The 18,751-nt window shown below is 40.7% G+C and overlaps 2 protein-coding genes across 13 annotated transcripts in view; one reads left to right on the forward strand and one right to left on the reverse strand.

Moving 5' to 3' along the window:
• The window catches only part of Znf483 (zinc finger protein 483), a 56,335-nt gene extending 46,537 nt beyond the window's left edge, over positions 1 to 9,798 (reverse strand). The window contains exon 1 of the mRNA XM_087184184.1: positions 9,659 to 9,798. The gene's annotated coding sequence lies outside the window, so the exon portion shown is untranslated. The remainder of the gene's footprint in view (positions 1 to 9,658) is intronic.
• Positions 9,799 to 9,910: 112 nt separating this feature from the next.
• Positions 9,911 to 18,751, forward strand: part of Ecpas (Ecm29 proteasome adaptor and scaffold) — a 127,035-nt gene continuing 118,194 nt past the window's right edge. For 2 of the 12 annotated variants that reach the window (XM_087184173.1, XM_087184175.1), the window contains exons 1-2: positions 9,914 to 10,049; positions 17,285 to 17,388. In XM_087184173.1, coding sequence (XP_087040299.1) covers positions 17,367 to 17,388 — 22 coding nt within the window. In that variant the 5' untranslated portion in view covers positions 9,914 to 10,049; positions 17,285 to 17,366. The other 10 variants (XM_087184174.1, XM_004848121.4, XM_087184171.1 and 7 more) reach the window with 9 other exon arrangements.

Here is an 18,751-nt window from a genome sequence, read left to right on the forward strand (position 1 = left end):
CTTGAGTAGGGCCTCAATACGCATCCATTTAGCTATAAATGACTCATTTTCTGTAGTACTCTGAGTAGTACTCCATTTTATAAAAAAAACCCCACATCGTCTTTATCCAGTTTCCAGTTGATGGGCAATTGGGCTGCTTCCAAGTTTTAGCTATTACAAACTGTGCCACTGTGAACATAGGTGCACATATATCACTGTGGTATGATTCTTTTAATTCTTTGGGGAAGATACCCAACAGGGAATAGCTAGGTCAAATGGGACTTCCAGTCCTAGTTCTTTGAGGTATCTCCAGACTGATTTCCACAGTGGTTGTACCAGTCTACACTCCTACTGACAATGGAGAAAGGTTTCTTTCTCCCCACAACCCCGCCAACACTTGTTATTGGTTGATTTCTTGATAGCAGCCATTCTTTGTGGGGTGAGGTAGAATCTCAGTGTTGTTTTCATCTGCATCTCTCGAAGGACCAATGATGTTGAACATTTTTTCATATATTTGTTTGCTGCTTTTACTTCTTTGTCTGAGAAATGTCTGTTCATTTCAGATGCCCACTTTTGAATTGGGTTTTTGAATTTGGGAGGTCTGATATTTTTCAATTCTTTATGTATTCTAGATAGTAGTCCTTTGTCTGAGGTACAGTTGCTAAAAAATTTTTCCCACATTGTAGGTTGTCTGTTATAATAGCAGTTTCGAAAAGAGTAAAAAAGTTTTTTAAAAGATTTGAGAACAGTTGGGAATTTAGCTCAGTGGCATCGCTCCTGTCTCACAAGCACAAGGTCCTGAGTTCGATCCCTGGTACTGGAAAAAAAATTGAGAACATTTTCCAGAAATTGATGGAATCATTGAGTGTCCAGCAGTATAAATGAAGGTAAATACAATGGGGTGAGGGCATCCTAAACACTGTAAAGGGGAGGGAGAAAATGTAAAATATATTTTTAAAAACTCCATATAACAATGACAGTGGACTTGTCAATAACTGGCAGGTAGAAAAAAATTGAATAGTACCTTCAAAATTAGAGAAGGGGAAGTTATTTCCAACTAAGAATTCTTTCCCCACTCTCTTCAGCATTTTAGTGTATATTAGAGACATCTTCAGATATATTAAGTCTCCAACATTTACCTCCCAGTCTCTCTCTCTCAGGGAGCTCCTAGAACAGAGAAAACAAACTGTTGCTCTTAGTCCAAATCAAACTTGCTGTCTCAATTTAGGCATATATGTATTTACTTTTTAGTTTTTAATTGACACATAAAATTTGTATAAAGAGGACAAGCATCAGTAGAGTGACTTATGACGAGAAATGAAAATATTTGAATTAGCTATAATACCATGCCATTGACATTTACAAATTATTAAACTACCACCCTCCCAACAAAAAAGATTTGTACATATTTATGAGGTATCACATGATGTTCTGATACTTGTATATGTTATGTAAAGCATGGCAACCAGGACTCTGGAAGTAGGAGGTGAGGAGGGGACAGGGTGTGGGTGTCTCATCATTACAGGGTAAGCATAATTGTCTCCTCAAACATTTTGTCATTTCTTTGTGTGAAACGTTTAAAATCCTCTTTCTTTTCTTTTCTTTTTTGAGACAGGATCTTGCTATGTAGTTCAGGCTAGCCTTGAACTCATGATGTAGCCCAGGCAGGCATTGAACTTGTGGCAATCCTTCTGTCTCAGACTACTTTGTGCTGGGATTATAGGCATGTGTCACTGCTGAAAATCCTTCCTTCTAGCTTTATTCAAATATATATAATCATCTAACATCACCCAATGTATAATAGAACATCAGAATTCTTTTTGTAAATTAAATTTTATTGGAATACAACTTTGCTTATGAATTGTCTATGCTGTCAGGGCAGAGTTGAATAATTGTGTTAAATTGTATGGTCCCTGAAGCCTAGACTACTAACAGTTCTTTACAAACAAAGTTTACCAGGGTTGGGGGTGTAGCTCAGTGGTAGAGTGTTTTGAATGCTTGCCTAGCAGACAGTACACAAGATTTGATCCCCAGAACCAAAAAAAAAAAAAATAAAGTGTGTTGGGGAGTATAAACTAAGACAATGAGTGGCAAAACATTTACAGGGAGTTGCCACAGTGACAGTAAAGGGTCAAGGTAGAATTACATAGATTGAAGCAGGTGGAGAGACGATTCCAAGATTATCTCTGAAGGAGAAAACAAAAGAAACAAATGTGTTCGACTTTATTGAGAGTGTTTTGGAATTTTGTCACAGTTTAAGGGCAGCCATGTAGACAAAGAAACAATGAGTTAGAGAAATTAAAAAATGAAATGAGGCAGGTATAGTTGAAGAGAATGAGGGAAAGTGTTAGCTTTCCATGGCTGTGGCAAAATACCTAAGAAAATCAATTTAACGGAGGAAAGATTTGTTTTGCCTCTGCCAGGGGTGGTGGCTCACTCCTGTATCCCAGTACTTGGGATGCTGAGGCAGGATTGCCATGAGTTCAAGGCCAGGCTGAACTGCACAGTGAGACCCTGTCTCAAAAAAAAAAAAAAAAAAAAAAAGATTTATTTTGCCTCACAGTTTCAGAGGCTTCAGCAGCTTCTAGGCCTGTAGTTAAGCAATATATCACAGTGGGAGGTGGGGGTAGGGGGCGGGGATTTAGCTCAGTGGTGCTGCGCCTGCCTTGCAAGCACAAGGTCCTGAGTTCGATTCCTGGTACCAATATATATATATATATATATATATATATATATATATATATGTATATCACAGTGGGGGGCATGTGGAAGAGCAAAGCTGCTCACCTCACAGTGGCTGGAGGGGAGTGGGGAGCGGGGAGGGGTTGTGAGAACTATAGTTCCACTATCCCCTTCAAGTTTCTGCCCCCTTAGGGTCCCACCACCTCCTAATAGTGCTAAGGTGGGGCCCTAGTCTTCTTTCAAGTACTAGGTATTGAACTGAGGGTCTCACTAGTGAGAGGCAAGTGCTCTATCACTGACTTACATTCTCAGCCCTTTAACACATGGGCCCTCTGGGGGACATTCTGGATCAAATTGTAGCAGTAGTTGATAAACAGAAAAGAATCAGAGAGTAATGTAAGGAAAATCAACAGAGTAGACTCTTGATAGGGAAGACGTGGTCAATAGGGTCAATAGGAGGAAGAGTAATAGGTTGATCCTCAAGTGATTAGTTTCAGGGGAGTGTAGCAGGTTGAGGGAACCATAAAAATGTAGCTTGACTATGAAAATGGAAGCAGAAGGATCAGGTAGGTTTTTGTTTTTGTTTTTGTTTTTACAGAGAGACTGGGATGGAGTAGGATAAGAAGAGCATGCATGGAAGATGCACTGTTATGGAGCAAAGGCTGCCTGGGAGTACGGAAAGATGTCTCAGGATACATGGGCTTGGATAATATTAGGATGCTCCATCTCTAGTTTGTGTATATTCTTTCTTCAAAGTGACTTGCCTAAGATCACCTGTAAGGATAACGTGTCCAATTCACAATGACCCTTTTCTAGTTTTAAAAGCAGGTGATACTCCTAGTCATTTCCAGGGTGACTATGGTTCATTGCCTCTATAATGAAAACTCCAAGATTACCATTAAAGGTACATTTTGCTGTGTCAGTCCAGATAATGAGGAAGTGAATGACTATGACTGGGTATCTTTTTTGTGTGTATGCAGAAAAGTCCTATCCTTTTCGTTATAAGATGCTTTTTCAAAAAAAAATTTACATTTAATGACTCAAAAGTTGTAATGACTTAAAAGTATTGAAAATAATGTGTTTATCATTTTGGTAAATTGTATACTACTACTGATTATGATTACTCAAAAGAAAATAAGTTTTGAAATGGTCATAGAAAAAAATTTAAATTTATGTATACACTTGTTGAAGAAAAGGATAATAAAGTGAACTATAAAAATTTTCAAGGTTAAAACTACATTGCATTAGGGCTATGGGGTGTAGTGCAGTGACAGAGCATCTGTCTAGCATGGATGAGGCCTGGGTTTAGTCCCTAGCACAAAAAAAACATGCAGCCATGGTCCAAAAGGGCCTGGGTACTGCTCCAGCTGGCAGCAGACCATGGTGTTCCCCATGTGAATTGTTTTTGCAGGCATATGGAATGCAAGAGTTATGTGGTCATGAAGGGTTCCACTGAGATTTCAAAGGAAAGCCTGGGAGGCCAGGCAATGTGTATCAGGGTTAAGGGTTCCTGCAGGTAGCCCCTAAGAGGGCGATGTATGAGGCTGGGAGGGTAAAGCTGAAGCTGCAATGGAGATCCCAGCAAGTTAGAGATGCCAGGTACACGGAATGTCTGTTGAGAGACTCAGGCAGTGAGCAGAAACAGCCTGAAAGAAGCCATTACAGTTGTAACTGTCATGTCTACAGGGGTGGGGTTTCCCAAGCCCTTTGAGTTCACATCATGCCACCCTGGGCCCCCGATGCTGGACATGGACTTACAGAGTTTAATATTTGCCTTGATGGGTTTTTATTTTGCTTTGGCCCCAGCTCTCTTTCTTGTACCTCCACTGCTCTCTTTTAGAATGGAAATATTTACCCTGTGCCATTGTATCTTGAATATATAACTATTTTTAATTTCTAAAGTTACTCAGTAAAGTTTGCCTTGGTCTCAAAGGAGACTTTGGAGTTGAGATTGAGCAATGCTGGAACAGTGGAGACTTTGGGGACTCTCAGAGATGGACTAAATGTATTTTGCACTGTGAGAAGAGGATGTACCTTCGGAGGCCAGGAGCAGAATGTTATGGTTTGGATCTAAAATGTCCCAGAAGGCTCACTGTGCTGGGGCTCAGAACCCAATGCAGCAGTGTTCAGAGATGGAACTTTGGAGAAGCGATTGGATCATGAAGGCTCTAACTTCACAGATTAATGCACTGAAGAGTTCATAGCTCAGAGGTCTTATTAGGTGTTGGGGACTAACTGGATGAAGGTCACTGGGAGCATGGCTTTGAAGGGTGTATTTTGTTCCTGGCCCTTCTCCTCTCTCTCTGCTTCTGGGCTGCCACCAGGTGACCAGCTTTGCTCCACCATGGCTTCTTTCTGCCACGATGACCTGCCTAACTTCAGGCCCACAGTCATGGACCCAGTCTCACTTCAGGCCCACAGTAATGGACTCAGCCTCACTAATAGGCATGGTTAATTTTATATTAAACCAGATCAACTTTTGCCTTGTTTCAAATAATATTAGGGAGGAAAGAGAAAGTGGATTTGCCCAGATTGGGAATTGACTGAGAATGTCTGGAGTAGAGTAACACAAAGGAAAGAAATTGAAAATGCTCTAGAAAGAATTCATTGCCATCTCTTGGGTTTAGGCTAAGATCAGAGCACCATGAACAGTGAAATGATTTCAAGATCCATGGACTCATGGGCCAGAAAGTAGGCAAAACATTTGATGTTGTTGTGTTTTTTTTGTTGTTTTTTTTTTTGGTACCGGAGATCGAACTTGGGACCTTTTGCTTTTGAGGCAGGGGGTGGCACCACTGAGCTAAATCCCCGGGCCAGGTGAAACATTTGAGATGATGAGGGTCTTAATCTTAGAAGCTAATCTAAATTCACAAGAAGTTAGGGTGGAAGGGTTTTATGTCATAGACATTTGTATTTGTGAGTATGAGTTTTAGAAAGTGGAATGTCTTGAGCCATGACATGATTTTATGGGTAGTGAAATATATTTTTAATAAATAATGGAATAAAAAAATAGAGATGAAGAGCTTAAGTGTGAATTTTGGGGGCAAGTTGGGTTTAGTCCCTGACTTTTTCAGGAACCAAATACCATATGAGACTAATTTATATGCAATTTGGGCCAATCTGGAACTCTTTAGGATAACGAATCACTTGAGATAACTTAATTTCCTAGATAATTGAACATTAATCATTTTAGGCACCTGAAGTTGTTCATTATAATCATTAAAAAAAAAAAACACTGTTAAAATATACTTCATGATTTCTTTCTTTGTGGGGCTGGGGGTCAAACCCAGCACACTTTATTTTTAATTTGTTTATTCATTTATATTTTTGCAGTACTAAAGATTGAACCCAAGGCCTCACATATGCTAGGCAAGCATTACCACTCAGTCGCACTCCCAGCTCTATCTACTTATCCATCCATCCATGGATCTATCCAGTTTCAATGAATTGGCCAGACTGGGCTCACACTTGGAGTTCTCCTTCCTTAGCCTCCTGAGAAGCTAGGTGTGTACTACAAAAGGTGGTACCACAATAGGTGTGTACAACACCTGGGCCATACTTTATTATTATTATTATTTTTTGGTACCGGGGATCAAACTTGGGTCCTTGCGCTTGCCCAGCAAGCAGTGAAACCACTGAGCTAAATCCTCGACCCTTATTTTATTATTTTTAAGGACAAGATCTCTTAAACTGTTTATACTGGCTTCAGATTCCTGGGTTTAAGTGATCCTCCTGCCTCAGCCTCCTGAATAGCTGTGACTATAGGCATGCTCTGCTGTGTCTAGCTTACTTTGTTTTTTGATATTCATATATCAGATATTTTATTTTAATTTTTATTTTATTTTGAAACAGGCTGGACTTGAACTCATCATGCAGCCTAGGCTGGTCTTAAACTTTTGGTAATCCTCCTGCTTCCGCTTCCTGAGTGCTGAGATTATAGGCATGAGCCACCACACTCAGCTATCATTTTATTTCTTGATGTCAGATTAGCACCATGAACAGTGAAATGATTGCAAGATCCCTGGAGTGGTACATTTTATACTTTATAAATACCTTAACACAGTAATGCTTACCTTTGAGTTCTTGTGGTTTAATTTAATAATTTTTGTTTTTGTTTTTTTTCAGTGTCTAGTGGCACTTCTGTCATCCTTGGACCATTCCAGAATATTAGAGCACTTTCTAATATTCTACTTTATTTGTGAAATAAGATGGTTTCCCTTGTTAAAAGTGTGTATACATTTAATATGTATACACAAATGTGTTAAAAGCGTATATACATTGAATATGTATACAAAAATGGGAGAGGGAGCTTTCTAAGGAATAGAAGACAATTTCTTGGTTCTTGGATTTTGTGATATTTTAGTTTCTCAGTGGCCTTTTCTCTGGTCTCCCACCTCCCTTCACCCTAATTACTTATCTATGTTTTTTGCCGTATTTTTTCAGGGGTGGTGTTTGTCATTAAACCCAGGGCCTCAGGCATGCTAGGAAAGCATTTTATCATTAAGCTACACTCCTAGCCTTTGTTTATATTTTTGAAAATTGAAGTGATTCTAGATAGGAATTATATCAAGGCTGCTATTTGCAACTGAAGCACTTTATACAAATATGAAGCTATTTAGTGGACAAAAATACACAGTTTGAAGGGATAAGCAACTCTAAGAAAGGTTAGTTTTAAACAGCAGTGATCAAAAGCAGTTGTAAGTTGCTTATAAACTAGTATGTATAATAGGGATATTAAAAAAAATCTTGGCTGAAGATGTTGCTCAGTAGTATAGTGTTTGCCTAGCATGTGCAAGGCCATGTGTTTGATCCTCAGCACTGGGGAAAAAAAAATCTTTTTTTACCTTACTGTTTTGTATCTACATATACGTGATTACAAAATGATATATGTATACAAATGTTTTATAGTAGCATTGTGTGCAATAGCAAAACAGTGTAAACAACCTAAATGCTCAATAGAGGAATGGTTAGGCAGACATTTAAAAGAATGAAGTATTTCTGTACATTCTGGTCATAGTGGTTAAGAACGTAGACTTTGGGGAAGAGAGCCTGCTCAGTCGTAGAGGGTGCAGAACTTGGGTTCCATCACCAGCACACACATACCCCTACTTTCCAAGATTGCTGAAAGGATTATATGAATTCATCAAAGTAAAACATTTAGAATGGTGTTTGGGACAATTAGTATTATATTAGCTATTATTATTGTTGCTGATATGAAAAGCATCTTTTGATTTGGTGAAAAAAATGACGGTCACATAATACTGTGTAATAGGGTTCTATTTTTACCAAAACAAAAATCTGTGTACACACATACACATAATTTGCACCCATGAAAGACTGTAATTTCTACATATAAGGAACCAAGGAGTTGACTAGTCTTATCTGGAGGGTACAAATTGTCTAACTCATTGTTTTTTACTTAGTATGTGTACTTATTTGGGATGGCTCTGGAAAGCACCTTATGAAGTTATGGAATGTCAGTTTCCCTAACCAGTGTTTTGAGCAACCATTTTATATAGTCACAGAAATAGGAAAAGTTGCATGCACCAAACTGTTGACAAGGATTATTTCTGAGGAGGTGGATGAGGAAATGGTGAATATGGTGAGGAGATCTTTACACACTTTCATATTGTTTGTAAGTAGTTGATTGCACAGTTATTTTGAAAGCAACATTAAACAAAAGAGGAGGAATATCCTTTAAGAAAGTAATTGGGGCCCAGTGCTGTGGAATATGCCTGTAGTTCTAAGATACCGAGGAGGCTGAGGCAGGAGGATCACTTGGGCCCAGGAGTCCTGAAGCTACCTGGTCAACATGTGGAAAACCTGCTCAAAAATAAACAGTACATTGCATTACCAAAGAACCTGTCTCAAAATGTAACAAATAGTACATACTGCTAAGTACATTCATGTTTATGGTATGTACGATTACCAAATTAACAAAAAGGTTTAGTTTTTTGAGCATCAATTTTATTTTTTCTGGTCCTGGGGGTGGCTGTCTCACGCATGCCAGGTAAGCACTTTACTGCTTTAACACTGAGCTACATCCCTAGCGGGGAACAACAATGATAAGGGAACCCCACCCCATCAAAATTGTATGCAAGTCTGTATAGATGCGTGCAGAGAAAAGTTAAGGAGAATGCATATTCAATTCTATTTTCTGTAATTTTTTCTGCAGAGTGAGATAGTGGGGCTGTGAAGAAGGGCTTTTTGGTTTTTAATTTTATGATAATCTAAATAATTTACATTTCTTAAAAGTGTAAATTTCTGTAAACAAGACTTCACAATGTCTTTAGTGTTAAGTGTCTTGTATTTGCCTTAAGTATACTCCATTTTTAAGACACTAGGGGTTTAGAGTTTTACGTTTTTAGGAATAAATCATATTTCAATTTATTTAGGATCTTGATTTCTTTCTCGTATATAAAAAAGAAAAGCATCCTATATCTCATACCTAATTTGGGACAACAGTACCTTAAAGTACAGCAATTATGAGATCCGTCAATTTGTTTTTTTTTTTTTAGTGGTTTTTTTATTAGTACATGTTTGCAGGACATAATGATTACAGTCCTCTAGGGGAGTTGGTATATGCACATAACACATTCTTTTTCATCCCCTTCCCCTCCCCACCTTTCCCACCCTCCTCACTCTCCCCATGTCTTGTGCAATCTCCTAATTTGGATTCCATTTTGCAAGTGTACATGACCTAATGGACAAACTGAAGGCAGAAAGTTCATCGATATGGGGGGGGATTAAAATATATTCTGTACAGGTACAAATTTCCTATGATGAATGTAATTATTACGTATGTCTAAAGTATACCAATACAATTAATTTAAAAATAAATTTTAAAAAGAAAAATCACTCGGGTCACCAAGAAGAACCTATGAACAAAATCTTTACAGCGCACATATAATTTCACCGCAACTTTAAAAATCTTGGTTCACTTAACTTTCCGTGCGCTTAGCGCATTTCCCTCCCTCGGCAGCCCCGGCTCCGGTACCTTCGCGCTGGGGCGTCCGGGCGGACCGCGGCGCTGGGGCTCTCCCGGGACTGAGTCAGCGCCGGGGCCGAAAAGTTCGGCGGGAGGCGCAGGGCGGGGCTTCCTCCCGCCGACTCCGAACCCGGCTCTGGTTTTCCGAGTCCACGTCTCTTCCTTTGGACAAGCTCGTTTCCTCAGGTCGGGCCCAGCCAACTTGACAGCCTCAGCCCTTTAAAACCGGAGCACCGGCCCCGCCTCGAGGATCTCCCTGGGCCCGGATAACCCGGCTCAGCCCCTCGCGGGCCGCAGCGCGCCCTTCCTCTGGCCCGGCCCGCCCAGCGCCTCCGTCCACGGCGCCCACCTCGCGGGGCGGCGCTCCGCACCCGGGGCATGGAGACCGGCTCGGACTCAGGTCAGGAGGCCGAGCGTGCGGCCGCGGGGGCGCCGGGCTGCTCCGCGCGCTGCGAGGCGGTTAGGCCGCCGTTTGCCGGTTCCGCGCCGAGCGCTCGCCTGGGCGATCGGCGGCAGGTGGGCCGGACGAGCCGCGAGCGAGAGAGCGAGGGCGGGCGGGCGCGTGAGGGGCCGGCGGGGGGGCGGGGGCGCTGGGAGGATGGCTCAGCTCTTTCTAAATATAAAACCGGCGTGAGTCCGGCGAGCGCGGCGCGGAGCCGCAGAACTGCCGTGCGGGGAGTCGGCGCACGGGCGGCGGCTCCGCAGAGGCGCGAGGTTGAGGGAACTAGGGAGCCGCGAGCTCGCGGGGGGCGGCGAGAGCCACGCTCGCAGCGCCGAGGACGCAGGCGACGGCGGGCGGGCTTCGTGGGCGCAGCGCGGCCCGTGCGAGTGACCGACCGGAGGCGGCCCCCGGGCCCCGCCGCACCAGGCGCCGGGAGCCCCCCGCGCCGTTCGCGCGCGTCCTCGCCCTCCTGCCCCTCCCTCCTCCCTCCGGGGCGCAACATGGCTGCGGCCGCCGCCTCCGCCTCCCAGGACGAGCTGAGTAAGTGGTGCTGCCGAGCCTTCGGCGGCGAGCCCGAACGAACGCCTTGCGGGCCCTGGGGTGGCGGCCGATCCGGGCCGGAGGCCTGGGCCGCTCTCGCGTGGCGCTAGGACGCTGGGGAAGGCAGGCGGCGGAGGACTGGGGAGCTCGGGCCTGGCGGGCGGGTGGGGCGCGGGACGCCGGACGCCACCGGCGTTTGTAGGCCTCAGGTTTGCACCGTCACGTTGCGAAATTGAAACCAGAGCTCCGGGCGGAGTCATCTCTGTCCGAGACCCGCCCCAGCCCACGCTTCGGGGTGTCCGACCCTGTGCTCGCGGTACGGGGGCAGCGGGCGGGCCCGAGCCCCAGGGTGCCGGACACTGTCTGCTTGCCCGGTCTGACCCTGCCGTGCCCACCGTGCTGTTAGGCGAGTTCTGAAAATGGAGCTCTAGGGAAGGGGGAGAAAGTGCTCTTCTGTGACACCTTAGAAATCAGCCAAAAGGTCACGGCTAGGTGGTGACCCCGAGGGTGGAGAGGGAGAGTGGACCAAGAGAACCACCCTGCTGCCTGCAGGAGAAACCACGGAGTGACGTCGCTGTCAGAAAGGAGGGTTAGTACACACTGGACCAGAAGCGTTGCAGATGGGGAGAGTAGTGGTCACCCTGAATCCCAGGCCGCTCCGTCCTGGCCTCCTCCCCCACCCCTAGGTGCTTTGTGGGAAGTGTAGTCCCGGGACACCGCAGGCTCACGCTGGGGTCATAAATATTCAACTTTCATAGGACTTTATTGTTGCATTTTGGGCTAGTTTGCTCAGGCGCTGTAGATTATTTGAGCAGTCCCCCTTCCCCCATGCTGCCCTTCAGTTTACGATAGAAACAAGAAAGGTGTCATTTAGGGATGATAGGGATTTTAAATGGAAGCGTAGGTGAGGTGTTGGAAACTTATGTTTGTGAGGCTTATGTTGTTAGAGCTCCTTCTAAGGCTATATGAAAGTAATTATAATTTATGTTTCTTTGGTGGTTGACAGTTTAAAGCTACTTTTATATACATGATCTCACTTTTGCCCTCATAACCTTGTGAGGCAGGCAGGTAGGAATTACATTTGTTTTAAAGGGGAGTCTGGTTTAGAGATTAAGTTCTTCACTGCTTTGATACAGAATTGGTGGGACAAGAGTCCTGTTTGCTACTTTTGAAGCTGAAGGAACGAAGGAGAGTCTGAGGGGACAGGACTCAAGCTGTATTTAGAAGTGGGTGTGGGCTGATAGCCACGGAGTTGTTGCTGCCTGTCAGTCCCCATAGGAGCACTTCTAGGCCTTTCAATGAGACCACTTCCCTCATTTCTGTCTCTCTCTTTCTTTCCTTTCTCTCTCTTTTCTTTTCTTCTGTGGTAAATACACTGAACATAAAATTCACTTTCTTAACCATTTTTAAGTGTATACTTCAGTAGCATTAAGCTCATTCACACTGTTGTGCAGTTTTCACAACCATCCATCTGCAGAACTCTTCATCTTGCTAAACCGAAACTCTGTATTCATTCAACAACTCCCCATTCCTTCCTTCTCCGAGCCAGGCAACCACCATTCTACTCTTTGATCTTGACTACTCTAGCTACTTCCTGTAAGTGGTATCATCATACTGCATTTGTGTTTGGTCTATTTCATTTGCCATGTCTTCAGGGTTCATCCATGTTGTAGTATGTGTTAAGATCTCCTCTTGAAGGATGAATAATATTCCTTTGTGTGTATATGTGCCACATTTCCTGATCCATTCATTTCTCTGTGGACACTAGAGTTGTTTCCAAACTGTAGTTACTGTGAATAATGCTGCTGTGAATGTGAGTGTACAAATATCTTTTGGAGACCTTGCTTTTAGTTCTTTTGGGTGTACGTCCAGAAGTGCTGGATCAAATCATGCTTCTGTATTTAATTTTTGAGAAATCACTGATTTTGATTGTTTCTTTTTGTAGTGTTGGGGATTGAATCCAGGGCCTTAGGCATGCTAGGCAAGTGATCTATCCAAACTGTGCTATACTGTTTTTGACAGTCACCGTAGGACTTTACTTTCCCACTGACATTGCATAAGAGTCTTAGGTCCTCCACATCCCTGCCAAGATTTGTAACTTGCTGTATTCTCAGTGGTAACCAATCTAGTGGATGTCAGAAAAAAATTGATATACTGCAATCTGAGTTCTTGTTGTAGCACTAAACACTTTAAAATCTCTATTACCTTTAGAAATGGGGAACAAAATGAGAGGAAGAATTTGTATCATTCTAAAGTGGTTGAAGTATTTGTGTAGTATATGCAGTGTGCTCTTATAATATACTGGTACCATATATTCCTGGTTAAGGAATTTACTGGCTTTAGCAGCTAATGGAAAAGTTAGGAATAGATAATACATTTCTAGCCTTTTTACTTTTTTGTTTGGTCAAATCAGCAATCACTGGACACAAATCTGTTGACTTGGTTTCTGTATTTCTTCAAGAGAGTTTAAATACAGTATTTGACAATTGGCGTTTTAGAATAACATATGGAGAGGTTAAGAAATTTCAAATAAAATAATTTTAATTTCAGAATGACCTTAATAAAAGGGACAATGGCTGAGGAAGGTGCCTTTTTTTTTTTTTTTGGTACTGGGGATCGAAGTTGGGTCCTTGCACTTGCGCAGCAGGTGTTGAAACCACTGAGCTAAATCCCTGGCCCAGTGCTTTTTAATATTTCATTATAAAAGAGCTAGTTTTCAGAATATTTGTCTTATTAATTTATTTTTTGTAATACTAGGGATCAGAGCAAGGGATACTGAACCACTAAGCTATATCCTTAGCTCTTTTTATTTTTTGAGATAGGACCTAGCTAAATTGCCCAAGTAGCCTTGAACTTGGAATCCTCCTGCCTTAGTTCCCCAGTAGCTGGATTGCAGGTATGCGCCACCACACCCATGCTACTGTTACTAGTTTTGTAGTACTGAGGTTGAAACCCAGGGCATTTGCACTGAGCAGTATCTTCAAAACCCCTCTCCCCTTTCTTTTGGAGATGGGGGTCTTGCTATGTAGTTCATCCTGGCCTTGAACTTACTGTGTAGCCCAGGCTGGCCTTGAACTCAAGGTGATCTCTTGCCTGAGCTCCCCATGTGCTCAGATAACAGATGTGTGCTGCCATGCCAGGCTTTCCAGTCTTTTTGAAGTTTTGACTTTGAGGCAAAGTCTTGCTAACTTGCCCAGGCTGTGCTTGAACTTGAGATCTTTTCTGCCTCAGCTTCTCAGATTGCTTCTGGTTTGGGTATACACCACCACACCAGTGAGTCAGGTGATTATAACACAATAATAGTAAAACTAATGTTTATTGACGGCTTACTGTGTATTTTAATGTCTTTGCACCTATTCACTGAGTCCTTACAACTACCTGGTTAGTGTTATCTTAGTGGAGGACCTACTGTCCTTATACAAAGGTAGGGCGTCAACTCAAAGTCTCTGATTTAAAAATTTATGTTACTTCTACTCTACCACTGTATTAACCTCTGCAAGGGAGAATATACTGTTTATGATAAGATCTGGGTAATTTTTTTCTCTTTCATATCTTGCTGATATCTAGAAGGAATTTTCAGTAGTGTACAATATACAGTGTGTCAGTGTTTTGATGTTTGTTGAATAGAAATATTAGATTTTTGGATAAGATGCCAAAAAAGAGAACTATTAGTTCAGAGTATTAAAGATGGTTTTGAAATCTAGTATGTAAATTAATTAAGGTCAGAATTTGTGGTTTTCTGTATATTTAGGAGCATATATATTTGCAACAGAGATGAAATTCAGTTCAGGGCAGGTGGTAGTTTTTCTTAATATCCTCTGTCAGTTCATGGAAAAGTTGACATTGTAGTTATAGTTTAGCAGCAGACAGAGATTTCTGACAGGAGAGGAAGCATTTGAGACTTTTCACGTGGTCAGCTTCTTAGTGGTTTCTTATTCTGGGCTTTATAATTATAAGGTATCCTGAGTGTCTGATCTTTGTTGGGATAAAGACAGCTCATGAAGGAGCAACAACCTGTAATCTTAAAGTATATGCTATTCAATTGACCATTTGACATAGCCATGGGAAACTTCAGTTGTACAAGTTGGCCAGATAATCAACATGTCAGATATCTTCTGAGAAAGCCTCTCTGCCAGTGCTAAAAATCCTAGTGGCTCCTTTAGAGGATGATGGTCAGGAAGTTGTGTGTGTAGCTGCATGGTTGAACTTAATTCTGTGGGCATACTGAAATAGCCCCAGAGAGATGATCACTTTAATGAAAGGCATATGTGCTGCTGAGCTGATTTTTGTAGAAAGGGTAATTTAAGTGTGTATCATTTAAATTTTGGCTACTTAACCAAATCAGAAGGTTAAAATGGAAAATGAAGATAGTATTTCTATTTTTCTTAATCAATTTCTATTTCATTTTTTCACTTCTAGACCATTCTTTTTTGAATTATGCTTTCACAAATTGTAATATTTAATAAAGGCCAATGTCAATGAGAATAGTTGGTCCTGGGACATTGACCTTTTTCAAAGATACATGTTAATATTGTAGGCACTGCCAGTGTGCTCAGATGGTTTGATCCAGTTATTTATTTCTCTCCTTTCAGGACTGGCCAAGACTGTGTCTTGATGTTTGCCATCTTATATGGCATGTTTTACCCACACATTTTCCAATTCAATAAGCAGACTTTAAAAATTAAATGAATTTGTGGTCATGTCCTCAGAGACCTTATAATTAGAGACAGATTTATGTATTAATATAAGTAGCTAACATGAAGCATGATATTAAAATGACTAACATAAATTTTTGGAAAACTTAAAGAATAAGCATAACATTCCAGAGTAAAGGAATTATAGTTTGAGCTGACGCATGGAGGTAGAGAAATATTGTGCATTTCCGGAAGAAGCTAAATAAGTCTGTTATGAAGGAAATTGGCAGTATTATGGCTGTGTGCAGAACTAGGAAAGGGAATAAACTTTGGAGTCTGAGACTTGGCCTATGCTACCTTTATTTTGGAAGCTTGGGCAAATTACCTTCACTTACTAAGTCTTTTTTTTCTCATAAAATTGAAATAACAAACACAAGTGTTTTTAAGATTAATGTATGTGAAAATGTACAAACAATTAAATTCTCTATAAATTAATATTTTTTGGATGGAGGCGGTAACAGATGATATTAAGAAGATAGGTTGGGATTAATGTATTGTAGGAATGCCAACACAGCTAGTTTTGACTTTTTTTTTGAGAGAGTAGGGAACCATCAAAGGCTCTTAAGCAGGGCGTGACTTGAGTAGATCTGTTTTATAAGGGTAACAGGTGGCACTGGTGTATCATTGATTCTAAGTATCCAGAGACTAAGAGCAGCATGACTAATTGGGTCATCAATTAGGGAGGCCATCATAGTGGCCAAGTGAAAGAAACTTAAGGTCTGAATTAGAGGAAGTTGATTTGGTAAGGAGCCAGTATAATCTAGAATCCTTAAAATAGGCAGAAATTATTGGCCAAATAGATGAGAGTTTTGAAGAGAAGAAAGAGTTAGAGATGATTCCAGGAGTGTAATTAGAGTGTGGAATGGAGGAATAGGGGAGAGTGTAGCCTCTAAGAATATTGTATTTAGGAAATTGGAAATGGAGATAGATAACAGAGAACAGATTTGTGTTCAAATAAATTATTTTTTGAATAAATTAATGATACCCATGTTGAGTTGATTAGGGAGAATGTTTTGAGTTGTGACTAAAACCTCTGGAATAGGAGTCAGAGCTGGTTTTGAATCCTGGCTGTGGTACATTTTGGTTGATGTGTCCTTGAACACACAGTCACCTAACTTGTGGGCCTTGGTTTTCTCAACTATAAATGGGATAGAAACAAAACCAATCTAGGGGCCGGGGATTTAGCTTAGTGGTTTCGCCATCTGCTGCGCAAGCGCAAGGACCCGAATTCGATCCCCAGTAACAAAAAAAACCCAAACCAATCCTACAGGATTATTATAAGAATGGGAGGAGATAATGAAAACACATAGTAAGAACTTTATACAATGGTATAATGTTCGGCACATGGATTGCAGGTATATGGTGACCTTATTTGTGAAGCTGGAGAGAGAGAGTAGGAATGATGATGGAATCACAGAAATGGATAGATTATTCAATGACAAACTTTGGGAGTACACATAATGAGGAGTGAGAAGGAGAAAAGAGCCAAGGGAAGAGATAAGGAGTGCTGGGACAGGTCATAGGTTACTAGGGTTATATCTTAACTATTTATATTCTCAGTTGTAATGTTCTAATAACATGTAAATATGCTAATACTCTTATAAAACTATCATAATTCAGATACTTTTCTTAATTTTAATATAAAGTTTTAATACGTTTACGATTTATACATGGATACTTATATGATAAATATATTTTACTGATGTTGAAGCTTTTTAGTCTTCAAATAATTATCAGTATATTTTTGAAGTATTAGTGTATTTTTAAAACATTCTGTTTATGATATAGTCCTTATTCTTTCCCAAATTTGATAATCATTATATTTTTTCCCCTCATTCTCAATTGTAAAGCAGAGCATCAAAGATCTTAGCAAGAATGAAAAGTGCTTATTTTTTCTTAAAATGGCAGCTATGCATATATATCTTTTAATTGTATTTTTTTTGGTGTTCTAAATAATAGATTCTTTATACAATTGCATATGTACGAGTGGATGAACATACCATTGGTGATCCAGAGGATTTTTGTCAAGATTGGATAAACCATGTATCACATTGATTGTAGAGGTTAGTAGATTTAGTTCCTGAGGATGTGTGCATTTTTCTGTAGCAGCATTTAAAAATGCATGGATTATCAGGTAGCAATTTTCCCTAGATCTTTATGGGTTTTTTCCCCCCATTTCTTAGCTACCTTGCAAGAATCAGTGAGGTTCTCGTTAGTTTGTGTGTCTTAAGCTTCTATTCTCTGTAATGATAAACATAAAAAAGTTAATAGGAAAGAAGAAAAAGATAAAATTTGAAGATATTGCTTAGCAGTGTGCATGAGGGAAAGAATGGGTGATGGTTTATGGGTAACATTGTCTGCCACACACAAAAAAAGAATGTTCCATGCTCCAGAAGTCATCATGGAGTTAATAAACAGGAGGTATTGAAGGAGGCAGCATCATGGTAATTGAATATTCCTGATTCTGCTGTTTTGACATGCACTGTGATTTTTAAAAAAGCCATTTAATCTCTGCTTCATTGTGAGAAGAGTTCAAAAATGTCAGTTTCACTATTAGATGGTATCTGATGGACCTTTGATTGAAATTCCACAAATACAGTTTGCAATTATCTGATATCAGGTAATCAATAGCCACTGACTCTTGGGATTTTGTAACTTTAGTCCAAAAGTGTATTTTGTTACTATCTTCTAATTTAACTCTTACACTATTTTAACTACTCCTTCCCACTACATTCTGTTACTTCTTTGTATGCATATTAGTGATTATGGTATATGATGCTTAATTTATGTGGAATTTTGAGGGATGGAATATTGTATAAACCAGTGTTCAACTTTAGAATTAATTTTGCTTTACTTTTGCTATTTCACATACTTCGAGTGTGTAGAGAAGTAGAAAATTGGGAGGCTGGAAGAATTGTTTTAAAGAGCAATGAGGGCATTATTTATCCTTTAGCTTTTATAACTTTGGTTTTCTTTTTGGTACCAGGGATCGAACTTGGGACCTTGTGCTTGTGAAGCAGGAGGCGGAACCACTGAGCTAAATCCCCGACACTTTTATAACTCTGTACTTAGATTTTATAAACTCTTTAGAACTTTTGGGTGTATGAGAGATTAATGCCTTTATGGTATGGTATGCTGAAGACAAGTAGGTCAAACTACAAATGCTAGAACTTAAGTAGTAACTTAAATAAAAACATTCTAGAGTTTATACATCCAAATGATCATTGTTCTACTAAGTAATTGGTTTGGGTGGATCTTAGTTTGGCTTTTATGTAGTCTGAAGTCTTATATAATATATGTTATCTCCCTTAAACTGATTTTTATAAACTGAAGTAATCCTGCTCATCACCTTGCAAAAACTGATTTCTAGCAGGGTATCTGCTAGTTATTGGCTGTGGTGAAAGGGCCTCCTTGGGAGGTGGGAGT

Source organism: Heterocephalus glaber, unplaced genomic scaffold (genome assembly GCF_053883595.1).
Source record: "Heterocephalus glaber isolate CG9 unplaced genomic scaffold, H.glaber_assembly_v1.0 deba00001481, whole genome shotgun sequence".
Taxonomy (NCBI): Eukaryota; Metazoa; Chordata; class Mammalia; order Rodentia; family Bathyergidae; genus Heterocephalus; species Heterocephalus glaber.